The sequence below is a fragment of the Corythoichthys intestinalis genome, chromosome 13 (genome assembly GCF_030265065.1).
Source record: "Corythoichthys intestinalis isolate RoL2023-P3 chromosome 13, ASM3026506v1, whole genome shotgun sequence".
NCBI classification, from domain to species: Eukaryota; Metazoa; Chordata; class Actinopteri; order Syngnathiformes; family Syngnathidae; genus Corythoichthys; species Corythoichthys intestinalis.
In genome coordinates, this window is record NC_080407.1 from 6019717 (window position 1) to 6040517 (window position 20801).

The following is a 20801-nucleotide window of genomic DNA, read 5'->3' on the forward strand; positions in this document are numbered from 1 at the left end:
CCCAAACAATTCAACTTTGGTTTCATCAGTCCGCAAAATATTTTGCCAAAACGTCTGCGGAGTGTCCAAGTGCCTTTTCGCGAACATTAAACAAGCAACAGTATTTTTTTTAGACAGCAGTGGCTTCCTCCGTGGAGTCCTCCCATGAACACCATTCTTGGCCATGGTTTTTCATATAGTTGATGTGTGAACAGAGATATTGGACTGTGCCAGTCATTTCTGTAAGTCTTTAGCAGACATTCTAGGGTTCTTTTTTACCTCTCTGAGTATTCTGTGCCGAACTCTTGGTATCATCTTTGTTGGACTCCTTGGGAGAGAAACAATAGTGCCAAACTCTCTCCATTTGCAGACTTCTCTTACTATCGATTGATGAACATCCAGACTTTTAGAGATGATTTTTTTATCCTTTCCCAGCTTTATACAAATCAACAATCCTTGATCGCAGGTCTTCAGACAGCTCTTTTGACTGAGCCATGATGCACATCAGACTATGTTTCTCAACAGGTGTGTGTTTAAGAGTGGGCAGGGCAGCTTTAAACCAATTATCAGTGATTGGGCACACACCTGACTTAAATTGTTTGGTAAAAATCTTCTTAGGCAGAGGTTTCCCTTACTTCTTTTCCACCTTCTGTCATTGTTTGCATGCTATCCTCATTAAAATATGAAAATCTATAAATATTTGGGTGGTTTTAGTTAAAGCAGACACTGTATTTTCATCTGTGTGATTTTGTCAAAAATCAGATCACATTTGATGGTAATTTTATGTAGAAATGTGAGGAATTCCAAAAGGTTCAAATACGTTTTCATACCACTGTAACTGTAAGGGGAAGTGATATCTTACCAAGCAAGTGCTACAAAAGATGCTTAGGTCGAGACTGCCCGTTTCTGCCAGCTCCACAATAGTCTGGGGAAGGGAATAAATTCAAAAAGACAAAGACGCAAAATTCTACGCTTTTATGGCAACTCAACGGGTGGGAAGGGAAATGTTTGAAGCTCCCAACAATGCAGGATATAGTTAGTAAAAATATTCATCAATCACAGGATGGGGGGACCTTTGTAGTCTTATCACAACTCAAATTGGACCGGACAGCTTCAATTAATGCAACAAAAGTGGTTACTTCACCTTTTTCTTCTGCTCCTCTGAGGCTTTGATTATCCCCGGGTCCGATTTCCAGGATTTGCCAAAGTTGTAGAACAGAGCCAGCGTATTTATGAGGAACGGCAGGTGGACCGTGGCGAAGGGTAGATGTGCACTCCAAGGTTAAGGAGCACGGCCAACACTCAAGTGTCACACTCAATAAAGTTAAAGATGACGCCTTTAAGAAAACTATTACAAAAAAGCACAATTCCAACAGAACAAGGTCATCATACATTTAAAGAGCAGTAGTTTTACAGCAAATCAGTATAGAAGTAGTACAATAGTAATAATAAAAGTTGTGGATTTGTCAGCAAAAAGAAAATCAAGCAGGTGTGCATGAGTCAGTTCAAAGCAACATATTTCACACAGTAAGATTTAAAATACAAATAATGAATCAAAGTTTGCACACTCTTTCACCAAGCCATAAAGCAGCACAAAAGACAATCTCTGGTCAAAGACATCCATCCTCACCCTCCCTATTAGTGCAGCAATGAGGCATATGATTCAAAGGCATTCCCTCTCTCAATTAGCAGCTCAGAAAACAGAAAGGCAATTCTTCCATGAACAGAAAAAAAGGATTGCATGAGTAGTCTACCCAGCCGTTGTTCCACTCCATCTACATAAATCCCAAAACACAAAAACTGGCTAACAAGCTCATTTGCACGCATTTTATTGGACATTCCGCTCTGCCTTCCAACCATCTGGATTAATGTTTCCGTTTTTTGGCTCTTTTTAGATTCCAATTTGGCTCAACTTGTCTTAAAAAACAGTTACAGTGCTGGACAAAAGTATTGGCACCCCTGAAATTCTGTCAGATAATGCTTAATTTCTCCCAGAAAATGATTGCAATTACAAATGCGTCGGTATCAATATCTTCATTGATTTTGCTTACAATAAAAAAACACAAAAGAGAATTTTTAAAAAATGAAATCATTATCATTTTACACAAAACTCCCAATATGGGCCGGACAAAAGTATTGGCACTCTTTGAAAAATCATGTGATGCTTCTCTAATTTGTGTAATTCACAGCACCTGTTACTTACCTGTGGCACATAACAGGTGTTGGCAATAACAATCACACATGCAGTCAGTTAAAATGGATTAAAATTGACTCAACCTCTGTCCTGTGTCCTTGTGTGTACCACATTGAACATGGAGTAAAGAAAGAAGACCAAAGAACTTTCTGAGGACTTGAGAAGAAAAATTGTAAGGAAGCATGGGCAATCTCAAGGCTACAAGTCCATCTCCAAAGAGCTGAATGTTCCTTCGTCCACCGTGCAGTGTCATCAATAAGTGTAAAGCCCATGGCACTGTGGCTAACCTCCCTAGATGCGGATGGGAGAAAAAAATTGACGAGAGATTTTAACGAAAGATTGTGCGGATGGTGGATAAAGAACCTCGACTAACATCCAAACAAGTTCAAGCTGTCCTGCAGTCCGAGGGTACAACAGTGTCAACCCGTACGACCCGTCGGCGTCTGAATGAAAAGGGACTCTATGGTAGGATACCCACGAAGACCCCGCTTCCGACCCAGAGACATAAAAAAGCCAGGCTGGAGTTTGCCAAAACTTACCTGAGAAAGCCAGAAACGTTTTGGGAGAATGTTCTCTGGTCAGATGAGACAAAAGTCGAGGTTTCTGGGAAAAGGCATCAACATAGAGTTTACAGGGAAAAAAACAAGCCTTCAAAGAAAAGAACACAGTCCCCACAGTCAAACATGGCAAAGGTTCCCTGATGTTTTGGGGTTGCTTTGCTGCCTCTGGCACTAGACTGCTTGACCATATGCATGGCATTATGAAGTCTGAAGTTTTGCAAAAAATTTTGCAGCATAATGTAGGGACCACCTTGAAAAAGCTGGGTCTCCCTCAGAGGTCATGGGTCTTCCAGCAGGACAATGACCCAAAACACACTTCAAAAAGCACTAGAAAATGGTTTGAGAGAAAGCACTGGAGACTTCTAAAGGGGCCAGCAACGAATCCCATAGAACACCTGTGGAGAGATCTTAAAATAGCAGTTTGAAGAAGGCACCCTTCAAATCTCAGAGACCTGGAACAGTTGGCCGAAGAAGAATGGTTTAAAACTCCAACAGAGCATTGTAAGAATCTCACTGATGGATACCGGCAGAGGCGTAGCAAGGGTCCCCGGGAACCCCTGGCAACAAACAACATGGGGCCCTTCGAGCGTGTGCAAGTAAGGGGGACAGTTGGACTTGGAGCAATAGCAAATTTAATAAAAGTCTAATAACGCCTTGACAATAACAGGACTGGTTGCTATGGGAACGTACGCATACCCAAGGAACCTTGCTAAAAGGAGCATTAAAATTGCTAATAAAATCATTTAGGATTATTTTAGATGCATATATGCTATATTTTTCTTATAGAGTATTCTATGCGGATACGATAGACCCATTCATAGACTTTTTTGGAAAAATCACTTCTTTAAGTAGTCACATGAATAATGAGGTGGCCTGTGAAAAATCAACGTAAAAAGACTCGGCAAGGACCTTCCAGAGAGTACTTGGTGAGTCACTCTTTAAACAATCATGTGGTATTAATAGCTTATTGGACTTTCTTAAACATGTATAATCTACTTGACATGGCTAGTGCTGATTGGGATCGATAACAGAATCGTTAGATAATCTGCCAAATGATTCCATGGTATTGAAACACTCCTTACACTTGTCGCTGCGACAGTGCAGTAAAGCTGCGTGTGCTAAATCTGTTGGCCCTGCTAGCTGGGGGCCCTAGGTAATTGCCTGATTTGCCTAATGGGACGTGAAGGGAAAAGGTACCGTTCTCGCACACACCATATTATTGTTTGCATTAGTCTAACACATTCATCTAACTATAGTTTAGGCAGATTTCACTCAGTGCCCTTGACACAGTAAAGTTAATCACCTTATCGGGGCTCCTGAGGGGGAAAAGGAAAAATGGTACCATTTCTCGTAGGCAACGTCTCACTGTTTCCATTACTCGAACACATGTAATATAATTAACCAGGGAATAGTATCATTTCTCATGTTTACTGTAGGACTGCACTTAATATAAAATAAATAGCACACCATAGTTTAATGAAAAGCAGCATAGATACACAACTACATCATAGAAGCCCAACATATGCGTCATGAGCAAGATTGACGCACCAAAACTTGCAAATCAGTTCTGCAAGGAAACAAAACGGTCTTTGTCCGAAAACAAGTAGAGCCAGCCCGGATAACAAAGTTGATAGCGGGCGCTTGAGACGTCAAGACCAGTGTCTGTCGCGGTGGCAACCACGTCCCATCCGCGCACAAACCTAAGTCGCCCAAAACCGCCCACAGAGGGGAGGACCCAAAAGCAACGCCCGGACACACCTTCGGCCGGCCCACTACACCACGAACTTAAAAAACACTGGACACTGAGATAAGACAGATTTTGCTGCTCGGAAACATGTAGCCTTGTTTTGGATCCAGAATTGTCCCTCCGTCGTCTGTTTTTGCCTTGTTTTTGACCATTGTCGACAAATAAATTGTCAACCTGCTTTCGGCGAGTCTTTTTCAAACTTTTGGAACATGGAGTCAGTACAAAGGGTTAACATCAGAGATGAATGCGCGAAATTCCGCCTTCTTGGTTGGTGCGCGCGAGGCAGCATCGGCAGAGCGGCACTTTGTTTGGCTGTCGCTGTTTCCGTGCGGCTTGACTGGGGAGGCAAATTTCAACAGACGCGATGCCTCTGGATACTGGAAGCGGTTGTTCACAGTTATTTTGTCTAAAGGTTGTGCTACCAAGTACTGCGGGTGCTCATTTTTTTGTCCGGCCCATTTTTGGAGTTTTGTGTAAAATGATAATGATTTGTTTTTTTTTTTTTCATTTTCTTTTGTTTTTTTTTCATTGCAAGCAAAATAAATAAAGTTACTACTACCAAAGCATTTGTCATTGCAATTATTTTCTGGGAGAAATTGAGCAATATCTGACAGAATTGCAGGGGTGCCAATACTTTTGGCCAGCACTGTAAATCAGTCTCTTACTGTATACATAAAACCTCCTATGCACAAATTTAAAAAAGGATATCATTCCAGAACCAGTAGAACCAAGTGGTGTACATCCAAAACTTGGTTGCCAGGTAGATTCCCAAAGGGAGTGCACTGTGCATCGAGTGGTCAAAAAAAGCCCTGGATGGAAAAGGCGAGAATTATGATTAAAAAACGGACCCAAAAAAAAAAAAAAAAAAAAATCGAAATATGAAAAATTCTCTAGCCCTGACTTACTTGGAGAGGAACTGCACGGCCACCCAGACGCCCACGTACATGAGACCCTTTATGAGCCAGGAATCAATGTCCAGGTCGGCGATGAAGCCCACCAGCCAAATGACGAGGAATGGCGTTCCCAGCATCACCTTTTGTCTTACCTCCTTCAAGTAGGAAAAAAAAAGTCAATACTGTTTCAGATCTTTTTTTTCTTAATCTATTTACAGCTCTATCGCGACACAAACCTTGTCCATCTTAAGTCTCTTCAAATAAGACGGGCTGTCATATCCCTTGGCCTGTCGCGCTTCCTGTAAGTGATTGATCATCCACACGTTCTTCCGTTGCTTGGCGAGATCAAGCGGCGTTTCGCCCTTAAAAGCAGCAAAATAAAAACAATGCTTAAGTGAGCACCAGAACACTAAAATTATTATGTACCTTGATGTTTTGCGCGTCGACATTAGCGTTGGCGTCCAGCAGCAGGCTGATGACGGTGGTGTTGCCGGCCAGCACGGCCCAGTGCAGCGCCGTGTTCTTGTGATACTTGTCGCCGAGGTTTACGGACACGTTGAAGGTGAGCAGCAATCGCGTGGGGTCCACACTGTGGTCAGAACAGAACAATTTCATAACGTATACTTAAAAAAAAATAATTACTAGGCCTTCGGACGTCACGCAAACTCATCGTCCCCTTCTAATAATCTCATGAGAACATAACATGCTTGAAACCCGCCTCTTTTGTTGAGATTAGAAATACATTCACACAACTAGAAGGAAAAAAAAAAAAACAACTGGAGACAGTACGACAAAAAAGGGGGCACTACTGTGCTGTGCAGCCACGCCCTATTCAGAACCAAAATGAATCTTCGAATTGGGCCAATTGGACCAAGTGTGCCAAATTCCGTGGCTCAATGAAAAAATTCTAATGCCTTTCAATGGCGAACAAAGGGTCGTCACGGCATCAGACAGAGACGTGTGCATTGAGCTTAAAATGTAGCATTACAAATACTGCACGATAATTATTGGTCCGATAATTATCAGTCCGATAATGGGAATTATGACGTCATCCCGATAAATCCAATAAAATTATTAATAGGACCGATAATATGTATTGTGCTGGCTTTACAGTTTACAGTGACTTTACACACTAGTATAGGAAAGCAGTTGACCATTTGCGGGGCATTGCTCCCACCTGCTGGTCAGAATAACTCATTGCATCTATTTTTTGTCACAGTAGTTTTGTTCACATTACAAGCTCATTCACATACACATTGCGTTGTCTAGCGGTCGCATTGACAATCATGAATGCTTTCTGTTACGTTTCCGCCTCGGAAATATGTCTGTAAGTAATTTATGTGTACTATAACATATGGATGTGCACCATATGTTTACTTCTGTGGTGAAAGGTCATATGTACAGAACTTAATAAGTTGTTGTGTTATAGAAGCCACCCAATGCTTTAGTAGCTCAAGCTAGTGTGCTATGCAATACGTATAATATTTGTGTATATAAGTGTATTGTGCAGTTTGTTGAATATTGAGTATTGAATATGTTTATTTTTCTGTTGTACTTTTACATTATTAAGACGAGTGTCTTCCCATAAAAGCAAGAAAAGACCAAGCCTTGTGGTTTATTTTTAGCTGGCTGTCGGGCAGGGCAGAAGTGAAACGCACCGTTTTGTTCATGTCATTATGAAAAATCTGGTGAGATCAAAGGCAAATCTATGTTGAATCCACCACTAGTTTTTTTTTATCGATATCGGCTTCAAAAAATGGATATCGTGCATCCCTAATTACAAAAGGTCTTAAAACTACAACGACCAACTTGAAAAGAACTGGACATGTATAAGTAAAAAGAGTGACTTTCTGTTGCCACTAGTTGGCGCTGTAGGGTTGATGCAACAACACTCTTCAGGGACTCTCACCAAGCACGAAAAGTTTGGCGCAGATATGTTGTATGTCTGCCAAGTAATGACTGTTCAGAATTTTTGGCAAGACAAAATGCGACCGTCATTTTCACTTTCCTGTTTGGAACCCTCCGCTTCAACAAAACCTCAATATTTTTCATCAGGCATCTGAACATATGTCTTAAGACTCCCCTGATGCTGGTTTGAGGTCAATTGTTTTTTTTCTCCTGGAAGAGGAGCCTATGTCGTAAAAAAAAAAAGGCATTTCCTCTTCCCACTATCAGGCGCCAGGTCTGATGGGTAATATTTCAATGCAGTCGTGTTCAGGCTGGGATACCTTTCATTAGAGCTGGGAATCTTTGGGCACCTAACGATTCGATTACGATAACGATTCAGAGGATCCGATTCGATTATAAAACGATTATTGATGCACCCCCCTCTTTTTTGTTTTAAATGTTTTGTACATTAGTTCCAAAATTGTTCAAAAATCCTCTCAGGCTAAACCAAACTACTATTTTAGTATCAAGTTAACATATAAGATTAAACAAATATACAAAAATAACAGTAAATAAAATACTCCAGTCCCCATTCTGTATTAGCAGCTCTAAACTACATTCAATTAATTTAATGTTGTGAATCAACCGTTACAGTTGATAAAATTGCTCCCGTTATTCCATAATTTCCCTTCTGCCTACTTTTGACATGTCAAAGTTTTAAAAAGGTTTCATCATTTAAAGATAGATTCAAGACAAGATTTTGCCGATTTAGGAGTATTTTAGCTAAAAAGTTAATTAGGTTCGCTACAACAGAGCCTTCTCGAAAAGTCCACTGCTTTAAGATGGCGGCTGTTTACTAACGCCGGAAAGTCTGTCATTTCGCATCTCTGTTCAATAATACATGTTCTAACACCGCCGTCATCTGTCATTTTGCATCTAGTTCTACATATATATGATATCTACTGTAGCCGTATGTTTTGTAGCAACTGGGCGTTGTTTGTAGCCGCTGTCGGCCCGGGTCAGGTATGATTGCTTTTTTTTTATCTAGCGGCATGAGTTGAACATGATATTTACTCTCGGTCCGTTCCTCATTGCGTCCCAAAGACCGCGCTGACTGTGTTTTACTTCCGCTTTACCTGGTATAATTCAATAATCGGAATTTGGATGTTTGTGAATCGTTCTCGAATCTTCCACGGCCGAATCGCGAATAATCTAAGAATCAGAAATTTCGCACGCCTCTACCTTTCATACATGCCAGATATGAAAAAGACTGCACTTTGTATCAGGGAGTTATTAGTCATTTACTGAATTTGGCGTGTTGCCCCAAAAAAATGGCCGACTTTAGCAACCCGCCCAGGTCAGGCCCGTGAATGAAAATTCCCCATTTTGATAACTTAAAATGTCTCATGAACAGTCTCACCAATATTGAGGAGTATCCAACTAACTCCTTAGGCGCCAAGGTTTCAAATGTACACCCTGTAAATCAGTAAAAAATTCACATTCTATCCAAAATACCCGATTTCCTGTTGGGTTTGGAATATGGGTGTAAGAGACTTTTTGGAGCGGTTTTGCACAACGTATTGTTTCCCCAAATTTCATCGCTCTACGTTGAAAAAGGAGAGGCCTTTTTTAAAAAGTTAAGAGGGTGCCACTGAGCCATTTTGTCACATTTTTTCACAATGTTGCTAAATTATCGAAATTTACGCAAAGCCGCATGAATGTGCAAATTTTGGTGAGTTTTCAAGAATATTCAGGCCTACAAATTGGCCATTTTCATTTGCCATGAAAAAAAATTAATAATAATCCTTTGCATTCCAATAGGGCTCTCGCGCCAGTTGGTGCTCGGGCCGTAATAATAATCATAATTGGAATTGACTACAGTATATGTTTGTAGTTGGTAACGTTTAACAGTTGATAATATAGCATGCTTCTTTACGCACCTGTGCGTCCTGTATGCTGCCCACATGAGGGGAGTCATGCCATTCTGGTCCATCATATCCACATCCTTTTGCATGCAACACAATTTAAACAGGAGAACAATATTGAAAACGCAGCAAGATGACAGCTCACAAAGAGAAGAAAATAGGAGTTGTCTCCCTCCAGTGGAAAAAAGTGGAATAATCCAAATTGACAATTCATCTATCCTCTCATTTTCTATTTTGTTTCCCCCATTTTAGTAATAACATTCTTCCTCATATATTGCATATTTATCTCTGAAGGTGTCCCAGAAGGTGAATCTTGTTATTATTTTACTGAAACAATAGTTTTCACAGTTGAAAGCGTTAATATCCGCATCTGACCTGTCCTTTGGCGATTAGGTAGGCGACAATGGAGGTGTGGCCGAACTGGGCGGCCAAGTGGACGCAGCTGCATCCCTCGCCGTCGATCAGTGATGGGTCGGCGCCGTATTTCATGAGCTGCACCACCATGGAGAGGTGGCCTTGTCTAAAAGGATAAAAAAGAAAGCTGCGGTCATAGAGAGCAAGAAAAAAACTACAGGGGGGTTTAAAGGCCAAGAAAAAAAAAAAGACTATCAATAATGCAGGGGAAGGCACAAATCAGTTTCTAATAATACCTGGTAGCCCAGTGTAGTGGTGTGGAGTTGAGGTCTCCTCCAAGCTGATCCACTATGGCGCCCTTTGATATATAGTACCTGTGATAAAGTATTATTAGCCTCGCGGCTATTATTAGAAAACAAACCCAGGAGAAGAAGGACACTCACTTGACTAGATCTACCCTGTTATTGATGGCAGCCCAATGGAGGAGCGTCACATTTTCTTTGTCTGGCTGCCGGACGTCGAATCCGGCCTCCACCAGTTCTCTGCATCTCTCAAAGATGCCATACCTGTGGGGGAGATCAAATCGTATCAATGAGAATTGGGAAGACATTTCAAATTGGATTTAATGTACTCACTGTGTGGCTTTAACGATGTCCCATGTGCTGTAGTCGTCTACGTGGTTCTTCCGGCTGACAGGTTCGCTGTAACCGTGGTTGAAGTGGCTTTGAGGCTTAATTTCCTGAAGATACCAAGGTCAGATTATTCCAGGTTTTTTTGTGCTAAATCCTCATTAGCAGGTACACTCCATCAAGTGGAAAATGAGAAATTCAAGACTCTTGGGCCTCAGGAAGTCAAGAAATGTCTTTGCTACTAACAAGGCTGTACATACTGTTTGGGTATAGGCGATTAAATCGAAAACAAAGCTATTCCAAAAATACACCCGTCATGTTTCTGATCAAGAATGATGAAAATACTAATAGCTAAGTGAAATGAACACCATATAAATTAGGGGTGTGACAAAATATCGAAATGGTGATATATCGTGATACTTTGTATCCCCAAAGGTTATCGATATGCTCCTGTCAAGAATCGAGATATCGTTTTAAAAAATTGTCAATGTTTAAAAAAAAACAAAAATGAACCAACAAGTTGCTACCAAAATCTTCTACCATAATATTGTCTCAGTTAACTCTAAGGCTGCATTGACGGTGCTCGACGCCCAATCAATTTAGAAAGTTAGAAACATTCGTTCAACCGAAACCAGAGCATTCACAGTCATTCTGTCCATTTTAGGGCATTCACAGTAGAGGTTAGATCTTGTGCCCGAACCCGAACCCGACCCGACCCGAATGTCGGGTCGGGTCGGGCCCACAATTTAAGCATTCACGTTCGGGTCAGGTCGGGTCGGGCCGCCATGCCGGACTAATAAATTATTTAAAAAACAAAAAAACAAAAACAAAAATGGAGAGCATGCTCTCTGTATTGCGCTTTTGCTTGTGCATGTGCACGAACGCCGTGGCGCCAGCCGCTTTTTCTTCTTGTCCTCCCGCTGCACGGCCGAGGCGCCGCCCTCTCCTGTTCCCTCTCCTTGTCAGAGAGGCGCGTCCATGTGAGAACAATATCCCACACACTCAGAAATATGTTTAACAAACTTTCCCAGCGTTATTTCGTTGTGTGAATGCTTTGATCATTCTCAAAAAAATATGTAGATTATTTAAACATTAAGAAAACTTGCGTTTTTTTCTGCCAACTCGAAGAAATGAAAATAAATTGCTGCTGCTGCGTTTTTTCCGCGTCACTCAAAAAATAATAATAAATAAATAAATTTTAAAAATGGAGAGCAGGCTCTCTGTATTGCGCTTTTGCTTGTGCGTGTGCACGAACGCCGTGGCGCCGGCCGCTTTTTCTTCTTGTCCTCCCACTGCACGGCCGAGGCGCCGCCCTCTCCTGTTCCCTCTCCTTGTCAGAGAGGCGCGTCCATGTGAGAACAATATCCCACACACTCAGAAATATGTTTAACAAACTTTCCCAGCGTTATTTCGTTGTGTGAATGCTTTGATAATTCTAAAAAAAATATGTAGATTATTTAAACACTAAGAAAACTTGCGTTTTTTTCTGCCAACTCGAAGAAATGAAAATAAATTGCTGCTGCTGCGTTTTTTCCGCGAATATCGGGTTTTTCGGGCTCGGGCCTGCAAATCTAGTTAAGTGATCGAGCTCGGGCCGGGTCGGGCCTCAATACCAGCGGGCCGTGTCGGGTCGGGCTGGATTTTTTAGGCCCGAACTAGGCTCTAATTCACAGGCCATTTCCTGTTGAGTTTGAGTCACTGCCTATTAGAGGTGTGCAAAATTTCCGATTCTTAGATTATTCGCGATGCGGCTGTGGAAGATTCGAGAACGATTTACAAACATCCAAATTCCGATGATTGAATTATACCAGGTAAAGCGGAAATAAAACGCAGTCAGCGCGGTCTTCGGGACGCAATGAGGAACGGACGGTGAGTAAATATCATGTGCAGCTAATGCCGCTAGGTAAAAAAAAACAATAATACCTGACTGCAGCCATCAGCCACTACAAACAGCGCCCAGTTGCTAGTTGCTACAAACATACGGCAACATACGGCTATGGTAGATATCACATATATCTAGACTAGATGTGAAATGACAGACTTTCCCGCGCTAGTAAACAGGCGCCATCTTAAAGCAGTAGACTTCTCTAGAAGGCTCTGTTGTAGAGAACCTAATTACTTTTTATCTAAAATACCCCTAAATTGGCAAAATCTTGACTTGAATCTATCTTTAAATGATGAAACAGTTTTAAAACTTTCACATGTCGAAAGTAGACATGAGGGAAATTATGGAATAACGGGCGCAATTTTAACAACTTTAAGGGTTGATTCACAACATTAAATTAATCGAATGTAGGACTTAAGTATTTTATTTACTGTTTTTAACCGGTAACTTGATAATAAAATAGTAGTATGGTTTATTTAGCCTGAGAGGATTTTTGAACAATGTTGGAACAAATTTACAAAACATCAACAAAAAAAACAACAACAAAAATGGGGGAGGGGGCATCAATAATCGATTTATAATCGAATCGGACTCTCTGAATCGTAATCGAATCGTTAGGTGCCCAAAGATTCCCACCTCTACTGCCTATTCATTTGGGTGATTGCCAGGTCACTTCCTGTTATGTAATGCAAAATAAACAGGAAGTGACCCATGAAATACCCCAAAATTAACAGGAAGTAACTGAAAATCAACAGGAAAATGACCTTAACTGGCCCAAAATTACCTCATTGCCTGGCATTGGCAGCCACTGACGGCCGTAGACGTTCAATCAGTTTGAAGTGGGAGGGATGGCAGCGAACCCTCCCAGTTCAAATGGATTGGACGTCTACTAGTGATAAACTCATTCCAGTTCACAGCAGAAGCTTGTTTGTCTGTTTATGATTGAATGAAGAATTTCCTGACCAATGTATCGATAATGTTGTATCGCCATATCGTCAGATCATCGTTATCGTGAGCTTTGTACCGCAAATTGTATCGTATCATGAGGTACTAAGAGGTTCCCAATCCTAATATACCGTATTGGCCCGAATATAAGACGGTGTTTTTTGCATTGAAATAACACTGAATAAGAGGAGGTCGTCTTTTATTCGCGGTCTAGAAATTATACCCATTCAGGACGCTAGATGGCGCCAGATATCATTGACGCGATGTTCTGTCATGACAGATTTCAGCTACTCTCCCCATTCACGATGCTAGATGGCGCCAGAGATCATTGAAGCGATGTTCTGTCATGACAGATCTCAACTAGTTAAACCAGTTTTCATTATTTTATTGCAATGTTTTTCCTTATTCAGATTTGTTTCAAGACAACAGTTACAGTTAGACTTCACTTTGAAAGTTAATGCAGTTATTGCAATTTTGTTGTTTTATCACAATAGATTGGTTTATTTACATTTCAAAAATCAGAAGCCATTCATTTACGAATGTAACTGCACTTTAGTTTACACATTTAAACGTTCAGATATTAAGATTTGAATGAGGCAAAATAATGCTTTTTCTCTCAAATATAATGTTATAAGGGCTGTCAAACGAATAACATTTTTAATCAAGTTAATCACAGCTTAAAAATTAATTAATCGTAATTAATGGCAATTCAAACCATTTATAAAATATGCCATATTTTTCTGTAAATTATTGTTGGAATGGAAAGATAAGACACAAGACGGATATATACAGTCAACATACGGTAAATAAGTACTGTATTTGTTTATTATAACAATAAATCAACAAGATGGCATTAACATTATTAACATTGTCTTAAAGCTATTCATGGAAAGAAAGACTTGTAGTTCTTAAAAGATAAATGTTAGTACAAGTTATAGAAATTTTATATTAAAACCCCTCTTAATGTTTTCGTTTTGATAAAATTTGTAAAAATTTCAATAAAAAAAAACTAGTAGCTTGCCATTGTTGATGTCAATGATTACATTACATTATGGTGCTTAAACCCATAAAATCAGTCGCACCAAAGCGCCAGCAGAGGGAGACAAAGAACACAAGTAACAAGTAGACATGACACTATTCTGTCATTGTAATCTGTTTGAGTGGGGCATGTGCGTTAATTGCATCAAATATTTTAACGTGATTAATTTATAAAATTCATTACCACCCGTTAACGCGATAATTTTGACAGCCCTAATTGTTATAATCATTTGTTTCGGATGTGCTCTAATTATTTTCTGAATAAAAATTTATTTGGTGTTCAAAAAGTCTTTTTTCAAACTTGAGTCTTGAAAAATAGGGGTCGTCTTTAATCAGGGCCGTCTTATATTCGGGCCAATACGGTAATCATAAAGTCGTATTTTTTATTACACACACATGAATTATAGGACATATTGATTTGGGACAAGGACAAATAGCCAACTCCTATTGAATTGCATGCGGTTAATTTTATCATTCTTACACTGTTGAACTTTTAAAAAATAATAACTTACAGTGGCAATGATGTTGTTTTGGTTTATCTACTGGAAAGCAAAGAAAACGATCAAATTGATATTGTCTGCACAGACATTGCAGTCAAAACACGTCCGTCAATTTTTATTGCTTGTGAATTATTAAGATTTTGGTCGAGAAAAGGGATGTTGACGTGAAAGTGTGCAACAATTAGCATATTTCCAATCCGTACATTAATGACTTAGCAAGGAATGATGCGTTGCATTGCGCCCAGGTTTTTCCAAGACATGTCGACGCAATAATAATTTGCGATGAGTAACACCTTCCAGTATTGTATTACATTGTGGCCTTTTTGACGTTTGACAAATGTATAACAGCGAGCCATGTCAATTTAGCTGCGAGCTACATGATGACACTCGACTAAGGATTAACCATTTTCAGTTCCGCTCATCGACACCTAAACGCATCGTTTAGAATACACTAGAGTGGCCGTGCGTTTGGTAAGTAAGAAAGGAAAAAAGCCACTTTTGCGTGAGAATGACATGAATTTCTGCTGTATGTGTGCACTAGCAATGCAGCAAGAGCAGAAGGAAGGGGAGGGGGCACTGTTAGCGCATTTAGCATCGTTAGCAGCCTGACGCCCCCCCACTAGTGGTAATGCAGGGGGCATCGGCACTTGGGGCTAAAAACACGGTAGAATACAAAACGTTTTCCCGCCGAAACCCCAAAGCAGGCTTCAGCGTGTTAAAGCAAATGCATCCGAGCGAGGCCATTATAAATCATACCTCTGGATGGAGAATAGGGACGCAGCCAGCTTCTTTCTCATACTCCTCCATGACGTCGGCCATCTTGGTGGGGATGCCCGCAGAGCATTGTGGGAAGAGGGATGCTGTCAAGTGGGCACGGAGGACTGGAGCTGTCCAAAATGTACACAAAGACACATTTCTATCATTTCATGCTTTGTTTAGGTATTATTTAACTAATCTATTCATAACTCTCCTTTAATTTCAATATTGTGCAGAGTTAAGATCATGTAATGAGCCCTTAAAGCCGCTAGATGGCAACATTAGCACATTTATTACAAACAATTATTGCATAGAATAAATACGAGAGCTATGCGACAAAAAACTACAGTACCGCTATTTTTACATGTACTTCCATCCTGGTTTGCTGTGTATATATTAGGGCTGTCAAAATTATCGCGTTACCGGGCGGTAGTGATTTTTTAAAAATTAATCAAGTTAAAATATTTGACGCAATTAACGCACATGTCCTGCTCAGACAGTATTCTGCCTTTTGGTAAGTTTTACAGCAAGGCTTTTTGTGCTGTCTAACAGCGAACTCTTGTGCTCGCTTTGCGACATGGTTTATTGTTTTCTTGCCAGTTCAATATGGCTGCACAACGTCTCGGGCTGACGCCTATGTTGTAATGTTGTTCTTATATGATCCTTGGACAAGATTTGTCCGTAAGTATGGTTGTTGTAAAGAATGTACATATTATGTTAGTAAGCGAAATGTTATATTTTTTGTATGAGACGCTTTTTGTTTATGTTTAGTGAACCTGTATAGCGTGCTAAGCTAACGTTGTTGCTAATGCAATGCTTGTGTACTTTTTTTGTAGTTTTACGACAGTCTAAAGAGGACAATGGTTTGAGGCCATTTTATTAATAAATCAGATGAAAAAGAAAGAAGAAGTCTGATTATTAAGTCATCGTTCACTAGCTGTCTAGCTTTGGAAAAAGTAGACGCTTCGGAGTGAGGACAGCATAGACAGATTTAAATGACTGTAGAGTGAAATGCCCACTACAGTCCTTATGGACCGTATGTTGAATGTATATATCCATCTTGTGTCTTATCTTTCCATTCCAACAATTTATTTTACAGAATATATATATAATTTACAGAAAAATATGGCATATTTTATAGATGGTTTGAATTGCGATTAATTGCGACTAATTACGATTAATTAATTTTTAAGCTGTAATTAACTCGATTAAAAAATTTAATCGTTTGACAGCCCTAGTATATATATGTATATATGTGGGTATTTGTTTATGTAATATCATCCATTCGAACGTGTTAATAGCGCTTATTCTTACTTTTAAAAAATAATAATATAAATTGTCTATGTCGAGAAAATGTTTTCATTATTTATCTTTTGAAATATATATGAAATATGAAAAACATCTAAGCACTCATTCTTACTTAAAATAATAATAATATAAATCTATGTTTAGAAAATTGACTCCCGTTTTTTCATTATTTATCTTTTGAAATTTAGATGAAATATGAAAAACATCTAACCCTAGCGTTTTTAAATGGGTTCAGGTTTTTTTGCGAACCGTGCTTTGCATCACCCACGATAAATAATTTCAAATAAACCACCGTGGTGGAGGTTTTTATTGAAGCTGTTATATTTTGTTCAAGTAAATCAAATCAGCGGAAAGGAAGACTGTCATACGGTAGTCAAAGTTCCATGATTCGTAAGATGAAACGGATACTCAACTTTCACATTTCAATATAAAGTACTCCAATGCTTAGGTAACTAACAGTTCAACCAATATTTCACCCCCAAAACTTACTAGTATAAATTTTATATCAACTCTTGTTAAATTTAATAGAAGATATGTGTGTATAACCGAAATGTATAGTCAGTATTTTGAATTTAATCTTTTATTTTGAATGTATGTAACCCGCACTCGCAATATTTCATGCTATTTTACCTTCTGTCTACTTGGGATTTTGACATAGCCGAGCCGATGGAGCGGCTGCTAACAAGTTCTCTTAGCAATCGTTTATACATTTGTATCCATATTTTTTAATCACATATTGAATAAATAACATGTGGGGGGAAAAACGGACTGAATTAGGCTGAGCATGAAGCGAACATGACTACGAACGACGGCTAATCGTTAGCATTAGTCAGAAAAACCCTTTCAATGCAGACTACGCTGATATAACAAGTCAGCATTTTCCTCCGGTGAGCTGTCCTCATCACAGGTGAGTACCAAGTCGTCGAACAACGCCCAGTTGCACTGGTTTGAATCATGTGTCACCTATAAATGCAACTAGCTGTGCTAATGTTTACGCTGGTGTCACCTCTGCAGAAGAGGAGCAGACTGTACTGTTATGTAATAATCTAAGGAAAGTAAACCCTGCATCAATCTGTCTGCAAGGGGATATTTTGTTGACATTTTGTCATGTGTGTAAGACAGATACTTTACCTGTTCACATGACTTCCCATGCACAATAGTGTCACTGATGCACCTCGGTGCCATGTTTCACTTTCACTTGGATGGAGCCTGCAAATGGCATTCATGTAATGCATTTCAACAATAGTGAAGTCATCTGATGGCACAAGCCAAAATACTTGCTTTTCAATATTTGATTACTCTACCGACTTTTATAATGTTTTCTCAACTCTTATGATGTGTTGTGTTTTACAGCAGAACTCTAAATTCTTCATTAAATCCATGAAGAGGCTATTTCGACACTAGGCTCCAATCCAATTCACCCACACATTTTGCATTGTTAATGATAGGTTATCCCTGACTTTCCATGCCAAATTAGTGTTGCGAGCAGACTTGCACATTTGCCAGGCAAATGGAGCTTCCGTTCACGAGTGGCACTTTGTTCTGGTTAGAACAAAGCCAAGAAAAGCTGCTGTCATTTCATTCTTTTAGACGGTGATAGGTATTATTTGGCAGCTTTATAATACGATGCAATTATTGTTTAAACCTACTGTATTAGGGCTGTGACAAAATATCGAAATGGTGATATATCGTGATACTTTGTATCCCAAAAGGTTATCGGTATGCTCCTGCCAAGAATCGAGATATCGTTTTAAAAAGGTGTAAGTGTTTAAAAGAAAAATAAGTACTCTAATCTTTGGACTATAAGCCGCTACTTTTTTCCCTCATTTTGAATCCTGCGGCTTATAGTCCAGTGCGGCTTATTTGTTGATTTATTTGGGTTAATCGGTGACACTTTAGTTGATTTTTTTTTTTTTTTTCCTTATGACAGTGTCATGTCATATTTATGATTGTCTAATTACAATCTTATGGCGCCACTGTCAAATAAAGTGTTACAAAATACCATAATTAGCAATTAATGAAACAACTGGAACAGTAACTGAAGAAATAATTAGCACAGAACATGAATTTTGATTGTTATTTTCATCTGTAGCACCACAATGCATGCTAGGAGGCATGCTGAACAACAACAGTGTTGACAGCAGGTGGCAGCAGAAGTTGACTGTCTCCCCTAAGGGAGCAGTGATGGCCAAATGAAGCTTATTGCAATGAAGCAATGAAGCTTTGCAACCAATTGGTTCAAAGCTTCATGGTGGTTCATTTGGTCTTATGACAATCGTATGATGCCGCTGTCAAATAAAGTGTTACCAGTTAATATCTTTTGGTGTGAATATCTCATAATACAGTGAAGATAGCTGCGGCTTATAGTCCAGTGTGGCTTATCTATGAACAAATGTCGTTTTCTTGTCAAATTTGCTTGGTAGCGGCTTATAGTCAGGTGCGCCTTATAGTGCGAAAATTACGGTAAATAATTTTTTTTTAAAAAGGGACCAATAAGTTGCTACCAAAGTCTCCCACCATAATCGTATCTCAGGTAACTCTAAGGCTGCCATTGACGGTGCTCAACGCCCAATCCATTTAGACTGGGAACGTTCGTTCATTCGAAATAGGGCTGCAGCTATCGATTATTTTAGTAGCCGATCAATCGATGAATTATTTATTTCAAATAAACGGATAAGGGACATAAAAAAATAAAATACCTGACCTATGTACAACAAAAGAACAACTGGCTAACTTACATAGCAAAAGTCCGTTAGCTTAAATGCTATAAAATGCCAATGCTTTTTTACAATGTTCTTAACAAATGGCTTAGACACATATTCCCATAAAAAATGTCTAAATATACCTTTAAACTAAATTACGAATGCATTTTTTTTTTTTTAATCATGAGCTCAAACAAAAACTTAGCTTATGTTGGTCTTAACAGGGAGCAGATTGATTCAGCCATGTGAAATGAGGCAGACTAGAGGGCTGTGTATCCACCCAAATCAATGAAAATCAATGCAAACACTTTCAAAACAAACCATTACAACGCCACTTTAATTAAATGAATACTCGAAGCAGCAAAATTTAATTTGAATCTTTTTTTATCGAATACTCGAGTTAATCGATTAATCGTTGCTGCTCTAATTCGACACCAGAGCATTCGCAGTCATTCTGTCCGATTTTTCGGGGCATTTACAGCTCACTTGCTGTTCATTTACAAGTCATTTCCTGTTGAATTTGAGTCACTACCTAATCATTTGGGTGAGTCCCAGGTCACTTCCTGTTCTGTAACTCAAAATAAACAGGAAGTGACCCATAAAATACCCCCAAATCAACTAAAAATCAACAAGTAAATGACCTTAGATGGCCCAAAATTACCAAATTTCCTGGCATTGGCTGCCAATGACAGCCATAGACATTCAAATGGATTGGACGTCTACTAGTGATAAACTCATTCCAATTCACAGCAGAAGCTTGTTTTTCTGTTTATTAGTTGTTTGTCTTGATGTGTCAGTGGAAGCCTATTTGTATTTTGGGGAAGTTAAAATGAGGAAATTATACATGTCCTCGTGTTACAGTAAAAATGTACAGAGGTTGAAAAAGAAATTTGCAAGTACTGAGGTTGATTTATTTCAGGTCTGCTCGTACAATTGATTTTTCGAGGGTGGGATAAGAAATTTGTAGGCGCGTCAAAAGCTTTTTACAATTGTCTCAGACCATTAACTTCAGTGTCCGTCGTCATCAAGCGCCCATTTGCAACCTTATTTCTTACCATTTTGTGACTTAGCATGAAGTACTTGGCCACACCTAGGATTGCGCAAAGCATGCCTCACGCACTACACTACAACTCCCCCTAGTTTGATGTATACAAGGCAGATGAGGCTCTGCAAAACTCATCTAACATTGTAATCCACTCAGGCAGACTCCTCAATGATGTGCACAGCTGCAGGCCTTTTGAGGTGAACACGATTCATTGCGTTTGATGGAGCTGTTTGATACACGGATGCGGGGATGATGAGCGACTAAAGCGTCCCTCGCTGTTCTTTGTAAAGTAGCCTGTTATTTAGTATTTCACGTAGTGATAACATCTGACTGTGGAAGACTGTGTGGCTGCCATCTAACATGAAACAAGTGGAATCTGGAAGATGAACGTTGAAAAATGGTATTTCACCTTCATGAAACATATTGTCCACAAGCTATTTTTAAACACTTGTGC

The 20801-nt window shown here is 39.5% G+C and overlaps 2 protein-coding genes across 9 annotated transcripts in view; one reads left to right on the plus strand and one right to left on the minus strand.

Annotated features, from left to right (window-relative positions):
- Positions 1–15405, minus strand: part of zdhhc17 (zinc finger DHHC-type palmitoyltransferase 17) — a 24678-nt gene extending 9273 nt beyond the window's left edge. Inside the window, exons 1-12 of the mRNA XM_057854387.1 lie at positions 15293–15405; positions 10175–10278; positions 9983–10105; positions 9836–9913; positions 9561–9705; positions 9201–9265; positions 5800–5962; positions 5610–5735; positions 5386–5528; positions 5187–5289; positions 1124–1246; positions 842–904 (exon numbers count right to left, since the gene is read on the minus strand). Coding sequence (XP_057710370.1) covers positions 842–904; positions 1124–1246; positions 5187–5289; positions 5386–5528; positions 5610–5735; positions 5800–5962; positions 9201–9265; positions 9561–9705; positions 9836–9913; positions 9983–10105; positions 10175–10278; positions 15293–15355 — 1299 coding nt within the window. The 5' untranslated portion in view covers positions 15356–15405. The remainder of the gene's footprint in view (positions 1–841; positions 905–1123; positions 1247–5186; positions 5290–5385; positions 5529–5609; positions 5736–5799; positions 5963–9200; positions 9266–9560; positions 9706–9835; positions 9914–9982; positions 10106–10174; positions 10279–15292) is intronic.
- Positions 15406–17226: 1821 nt separating this feature from the next.
- osbpl8 (oxysterol binding protein-like 8) overlaps positions 17227–20801 on the plus strand; it is a 78511-nt gene continuing 74936 nt past the window's right edge. For 5 of the 8 annotated variants that reach the window (XM_057854933.1, XM_057854927.1, XM_057854928.1 and 2 more), the window contains exon 1: positions 17229–17507. The gene's annotated coding sequence lies outside the window, so the exon portion shown is untranslated. Of the gene's footprint in view, positions 17508–20801 lie in introns of all 8 variants that reach the window. The other 3 variants (XM_057854924.1, XM_057854925.1, XM_057854926.1) reach the window with 2 other exon arrangements.